The sequence below is a fragment of the Sciurus vulgaris genome (genome assembly GCF_902686455.1).
Source record: "Sciurus vulgaris genome assembly, chromosome: 12".
Classification (NCBI taxonomy): domain Eukaryota; kingdom Metazoa; phylum Chordata; class Mammalia; order Rodentia; family Sciuridae; genus Sciurus; species Sciurus vulgaris.
The window spans coordinates 2586363-2593640 of NC_136473.1; the positions used below are offsets into that span (position 1 = coordinate 2586363).

General features: G+C 47.5%; 1 protein-coding gene across 1 annotated transcript; it reads left to right on the forward strand.

Moving 5' to 3' along the window:
- Positions 1-4340: 4340 nt before the first annotated feature.
- Positions 4341-7278, forward strand: COA6 (cytochrome c oxidase assembly factor 6). The gene is made up of 2 exons (XM_079107314.1): positions 4341-4615; positions 6921-7278. Exons 1-2 carry the CDS (start codon positions 4472-4474, stop codon positions 7014-7016), a joined length of 240 nt encoding a protein of 79 aa, XP_078963440.1. The 5' UTR covers positions 4341-4471; the 3' UTR covers positions 7017-7278.

Below are 7278 nucleotides of genomic sequence, written 5' to 3' on the forward strand. Positions count from 1 at the left end.
ATGTACAAGTGTGATAATGACAACTATGCCTAACACATCTAAATGTGGTGTTATATAAATACGATCCGGCTGTAATCAAGGGATCTCAGCTCCGATGCAACAGTAGTCTGCTCGGGGGTCTTGACTTGCCTTCCTCGGGTCCAGGATGGACTGAACTCTGGTGGAGCAGCATGGACTTGCTGTGTCCTGCCTGTCTTCCTGCCGGAGCACACGTTGCACCGAGGCGGGGATCTCACTTCGTTTCTGACACCTCCCAAGTCCTGAAACACTGCCTGTACGCAGTAAGTGCTCCGTGAATTCACGTTTAGTAACTCCATGAAATCTTTATTTGCCAGACCCGTTCCATGTGCTTTAGCACGCATTCTTTGCCTTTAACAAGAACCCTGCGGTTGATGTTTTTATTCGTCTTCTCAGCCGAGGAAACCAATGCTTATGAAGTCTCAGCAACCAGCCCGAGTTCCGCATCTGGGCGGGGTGGGACTCGAGCCCCATCTGGCTCCACACTGTTCTTACCCACCATACTTGGCTGCTTCTAATGCCTGTGTCCCTTCGTGGCTTCTTGGGGAAACCCCACTGCAGGCTCCCACGGCATTTGGTGCATGCCTGTGAGACAGCTCCGACAACCTTCAACCAGATGTGAATGCTCTTCACCCTCCGTCCGATGAGCTTCTCAAGGGCAGACACCCACCCTTGTCTGTCCCCAAGGCCTAGCGCGGAGGCTAGCACTGTACAAGTGCTTAATGTCTGAAACAGCGCGGCTCTGAGTGTGGAGCCAGACGCATGAGAGGATTGGCAGGGTCCAACTGGCAAAGGGCTGGCAGGACTGAGGAGCAGGAGCAGCTCAGGAGAGGCTGCTCTGGAAGCGAACTGAGTGACGGGAGGAAAAGTGAGTGGAGGTGAGTGCTAGGACCCTGGAAGAAGAAAACTGGAGCGTAGCTTCTCTTAAGGACCTGGCGTCTTGCACGAGTTTTCCACAGGAGCGCTAACTGAAGCTGAGAGAGGATCACCGACCAGGGAGAGAATTCCGAGGAAGAGAGAAAAATCTTGGAACATACCTCTAGTTAATGCGAAGAAAGACAAAGACAGAGATCTGAAAGTTGCTCTGCAGCAAAGAACTCTTTCTCTGCATTGTGTTCCTGAGTAGGTGTCTGTGACAACTGTTTTGTAAAACAGCACAGGTTATAAATAAAAGTCTGTGGGCAGCAATAGAAAAACAACACATTTGTTTTTGTGCTACTGGGTCTTTCAGGCCCTGCCCACCAGCAGCTCAGGCTGTTAGTTCAGACTAGAGACTCCAGTTCCCTCCGATGACCTCCACCTCCCCATGCTGACCTCTCCTGCCTCCCCTCCGCTCCAAACCCAGCCTGGGAGGTGACACCCTCTGTCAGAACAGCACATTTGAAATTTCCTTGGGACACCCACATTCTTTCATTGGTTCATAGTCTTTGGTAACATTCTGTAAGGATAAATTGGCCTTTGCTATTATTCCACGTTCATTATTATTTTTTCTTATCAACACCTCAAAATTCCTCTCTTCTAGTTGTTTCTATAATTAATATTTCCCAACTGACAGACTACAGATTTCCTTAGGGGTATGGTGGGGAACATTACTGCACTTCTCTGCCCCTTGGATAATATTTTCTCATCGGTGTCTTAGGCCTACCACAGACCAGCAGGAACTGCTGAGCTGCCTAGGTGGCATTCGGCACTAGAGACGACTCACTTTTGACCTTGATGAACACATAAGATGCTACATTCATTAACAATTTAGTAATCACAATATAAATGCTCTGTATGGTCATCATTTTCAACTTCCTGTGAATCAATTCTAAAGATGACATTTCTTAGGCTAATTACCATTCTAATCGTTTAAACATTGAGATATGCTTTCATACAGAAAAGTCAAACATACACATAGTTTACTTAAAGATTAATTATAAAGCAAAGAAATAGAACCCTGAGTAGGTCCAGAAATAGAACCCTTTCCACACCTTGAGACCCCATGTGCCCACTCCCTGATCACATCTGTCATTGTGAACTAGGGAGAAACACTTGGAATGATCATCTCTGTGCTTTTCTTTACAGTAAACTGCCTGTGCATCCTAAACACTACGGCTTAATTTTGCCAGGTTTGAAGGTCACTTAGAAGGAACATATTGTATCTATCTTTGGCTGATTTACCTTTCACCTGTTATCCTAAACCATGAGTTTCTTTCCATTGTACCATATTTCACAGTGTGACTATAGTAAAATTCATCCATTCAATTCCTGCTGTTCGTTTCGGGATGTATGCTGGTTTTTGCTACTACAAATATACACATTCACAAGAGAGTCTTCAGAATTGCTGAGCCATAGTAAATATGTGCCTTCGTTTTGCTAGATAACGTGGCTGTTACCCAGATTGTGCCAGTTCATACTGTCACCAATGTGAGGATTTTCCTCACTTCATCCTTGTTAAAATGTGCTGCTGTCAAACTTTTCAATCATTCTTTCATCTGATGTGTACCTGTGTGTACTGCATTGTGATTTGCATGTTTGTTTCTGTAGTTACTAAAGAGGACATTGATATCTTCATAGACTGGTCATTCACATGTCCTCTATGGTACTATCAAACTTTTTGTGCCTTTTTAAAATTAGGTTTTCTTATTTCTTACTGATTTGTAGGTGTATTTAATATATTATGAGTATTAATTCTTTGTTACATATCTTTGAAAACTTCTCCCACACTATAATTTGTCTTTTCCACTCACTTTATGTTGGTATTTGGTAAAAAAGTGACTAATTTTTATGTAGTTGAACGTATCTCTCTTTTCCTTTACAGCTAAAAAAATTTTTAACTCCAAAGTCATAAAAGTATTTTCTCATACAAGGTCATGTAATGTATCTGAAATCCTTAAAGTATTTGTAATACACTTTTGGAAAGGTACACAGAACACATATATATTGTATAAAACTCTCAACAAGAAATGGAACCCATAATCAAATACATTAATATTTCTACATCAAAACAGTTACTTAAGTGATACATAAGTAACATCTAGAGCCCTGTGCAGCTTTAAGTCATATTTTTCACCAAATGAATTCCAAAAAGTTTGGTGCTTCCAAGGTTTGGAGATTTGATTAGTACAAGCTTCTACAGTAAGAGTGGAATTGCTCATTTTGAGGAATTTACTAATGAGGGTAGTACCTGAATGTAGGAAGATTCTTTACTACTGATTCAAATTATTGAACGATTTATCTACTCTTGTATCAGTTGTTTTTTGAAATCTTTATATTCATTTTTTTTTTTTTTTTTTTGCATTTGCTTACATGATCCTCATACCTTTGGATGTCCATAGATCCATAGTTTCATTATTGACAAAATTTAATGTATCTCTGTTGCTCAGGGCTAGCAGATGTTAATTTATTTTTTTCTTTAAAAACATCAATCTTTTTCAGCCTATTAAATGCATTGGTGTGCTAGTGAATTGGCTGCAAACGTAACAGATTTTTCTCTTGCTTATCTTAACATTCACTGAGAAAGACATGAAATCACAAATTTGACCATGTTTTTGTGTTCTGTCGTTTAACTTTCCATGTTTCAGTCACGTGTTGCTTTGTTACTCAGAATACCTTCTGAGAAATGCATTAGGCGACATCATCCTGTGTGAACATCAGAATATACTTACACTATGACAGTTGTGATGTCACATGCAGATAGTCTTAAGGAACCGCTTTCGCATATGCAGTCATTAAGTGAAAATGTCTCGTGTGCACCTATCATTAGGTACATATAAACCTTAAATTTAAAATGTAAATTTTTCAACTCCGCAGCCGCCTAGGATGCTTTCACCCTTTCTGTACTCCGCGGGTCATACTGAGATGGCACATCTTGACATAAACCGACGCACATGGTGCACCTGCGCGCGCGGCGCTGGAAGCTGGGCCCCGCGGTTGGGTGAGCCTGCGGGCACGATAGCCGCTCGGCTTCAAGGCCACGCTCCGGAGCGGCGCGGCGCTCGGCGGGGCCGCGGCCTGGCCCGCATGCCGGCAGGCACTTAACAGGCGGGTGGGCCTCGCCGCGGCGCGGGGAACCCACTCCCATTAAGAGCAGTGTCACGCAACCCCCGGGCGCCATTCCAGTCACGGTGCAGCACGCCGGTGCCGGGGAAGAGGCGCGCCGATCGAGCGGCACCGGCCGCGCTGCCCCGGTCCCCGGCCTCCATCCCAGGGCCGGGCGGGGGCGCTCGGGAGCGAAGACGCGGACAGCGGCGGGGCGAGGAGCCGCACACGCCCGCAGGCCGGAAGTCCCCGGAGAGGGGCCGGAAGTCCCGCCCCGCACACGCGACGGCAGCCCGGAAGGGCCCTTCTCACCCCGGCCGTTCCGCCGCGACCCGCGGGCTGTGGGCGGGCCCAGTGGCGCCGGCGGCGGCACTTCCAGGGTGCAGCGCTCGGGCTTCCCGGCTGCGCGCACAGCGGGCCGGCCGCGGGCATGGCGGCGCCCTCGCGGAAGGAGCGGCAGGCGTGCTGGGGCGCGCGCGACGAGTACTGGCGGTGCCTGGACGCCCACGCCGAGGACGCGGCCCTCTGCCGGCGCCTCCGCAGCTCCTTCGAGGCCAGCTGCCCCCAGCAATGGGTGAGTCGCCGCCGCGAAGGTCACGGCATCCCGCCGCCGGGGCTGGAGACCGACGTGAGCGTGCCGGCCACCCCGGGAGCGACCCCGGGGCTGGGGCCGGACGTGAGCGTGCAGACCGTCCCCGGGAGCCACCGCGTGGCTGCGGCCCGACGTGAGCAGTGCGGACCTGCCCGGCCAGCATTGCTAGACGAGGGTCGGCGCCTCTCGGAGAAGCGCCGGGTGGCCCTGCAGCCCTGCAGCGAGCGCTCCCCTGCGCGCTGTCGGCAGCCCTGCCCCGCTCCGTGCTCCTGGGCCCAGGCCGTCTGAGCCTGTCCCGCGGTCGTCCGCCCTTGCGGCATATTCCCCTGAGCTCTCTTCTGGGTGTCACTTGGTTGAGGTCTTGCCCAGCTGCCACAAAATAAAAGCTGAAAGGCTCTTGCAAAGAAGCCTGCGAGAGCGCGGGGACAGCACGGGAGCACCGAGCGCTTTCTGCAAAAGACTGTCTTCCGCTGTATTTTCCTTCTGTCTCGGGAAGAGCTGTTGTGTCTAGATTAACACAATAGGAACCAAGGCTCAGATCAGAGAGAAAAATTGTCCCAGATGAGCCCAGCAGTTGAGACAGGGGACTTGAAGGTTGATTTCCTGAGCAGAATCTGTGTCATGTCTTAAGACCCACAGCAGTCCAGGTAAGAAATGGTGAGGCCCTGTGCTGTAGAGGAAGAGACCGGATAGCTGGGTGGCCGCGATGCAGGTACAGGCTTCGAGAGGAGAAGCACACTTGCAGAGGGGCTAAGTTCTGTCAGGTTGGGGCTGACCAGACAGTAGGACCTCTAAGTGGAGTTGTACGTTAAGTGGTTGAAGATAGGCTGCGAGATCCATGATCCATGCCACAACAAAGTGAAGGACATAATTATCTTCATTTGGTGTCCTTTATATTATAGCCACCCTAGACCAGGAAGCTTAAGACCACCAGGGGTAAATCTCTAGTGTCACTGCATGTGGATGTGTTGTAGTCAGGGAGGACACTCACCAAAGGACAGAGTACATCTCACCAACAGGGGGAAAGAGTTATCAAAGACTTTAGGGGAGAGATGGAACTTAGGTCTAAGTTTTAAATGAAGCACTTTTTGACTGTGTGGAGCAAAGCAGAGCTTGTGTATGAACAGACCCTTGGCAGCTCTGGACTGAGAAGTGGACTTGGTGAAGAGTCAATGTCTAGGAATGTGGCTCAATGGTAGAGTGCTTGTCTAGCATGTGTGAGACCTGGGGATCAATCCCCTCTCCAAAAGATTGAATATCACTTGCAGAAATCCCATATCTGAAGCCTGTGCCTGGGGTGCAGATCAGGGATTCTCCTCTGGGCAGAAGTGGGATGTTTTTCATCCTTACTGATAAAATATCAAAGAGCAAACTTTGGACCCTTTGTGATTGCAGAGAACAGGTTTCTCAGTGGATAAGTGGCACTCAGATAAGGGGTCCTTTTGCATACTTGGTGGCTGCAGCCCTTCCTTGGGAGAAACACTGACTTGTCAGCTGCTTCTCAGTTCTGTCACATGGCTTGACACTCGGCAGGGCAGATTTCCATTCTCAATGCACTCTAGTATTTGCTCTCAAACTCCACTGAGATGTTTAAGAACTGCATCCCAAGAAAGGCTTTTAACGAAAGAACGAGTGCTTCCTGGCCTGTCCTCACTGTGCAGAGGTGTGGCATTCTGCCCCTGCCTTGTCTGCACAGCAGCTCTCGTACATGGCTGTGGCAGTTTTGTGGTGGCCACGTGTGTTCCCTTGGCCTGCATTTTCTACTTCTGGGATTTGCCATGTCAAGATAGGGCACTTAAGGATTCTTCAGATTCACTATGAAAAGAGGAAAATTAAACCAAATCATCAATATACTTAAGTTTTACCATCAATTTAACTACCCATAGTTCATAAATATCATTTAAGTATGTATCTGTCTCAAGTGTTTGTTTCTGGGTCAGAGGTGACAGATGTCATGGCTGATACATAGAAGACACATTACATTTAGAACAGCCCAGCATCTTCAAATCTGAAAACTCCTGGCCCAAGCCAGAGCTCTGTGGACTCAGAGTGCTGGCAGACTCTCAGGTGCACAGGCCTGTAGAAGGTTCCCAGGCTAGCCAGAGAGCAGGGTCTCAAGCCCTTGAAGGGCCAGGCTCACTCTCCAGATCCCTGACCAGTTCCAGAATACAAGCTGCTTCACCGTTTCTGTATCATTTATAATGAATACTTTGTTGCCCTTCACTCTGCTGTTGCTTATCTAAGCCTTATAGCTTTCCCTAAAGTCAAACCTTTTTTGTCTCAACAGATAAAATATTTTGATAAAAGAAGAGACTACTTAAAATTCAAGGAAAAATTTGAAGCAGGACAGTTCCAGCCTTCTGAGTCAACTACAAATTCCTAGGCACTTCCTGAACTTTTCACAAAGGATGAAAAATTATTCTTTCTGGACATTTAAAAATGCTCTGTTGGTTCTGTGACAGCAGTTTGACATGGCATATATCAGTACTTGTTCCCTGTGTACAGTACTTCATAATGAAATTGGACAAGTAACAGATCCATGTTTCAACTATGAACACTTGAAGTATGGTGGTTTCAATATGCCTAGTTCTAATTTAGTAAGAAATCTATTTTAAGAAACAATTAAAACCAATTATAAAAACACA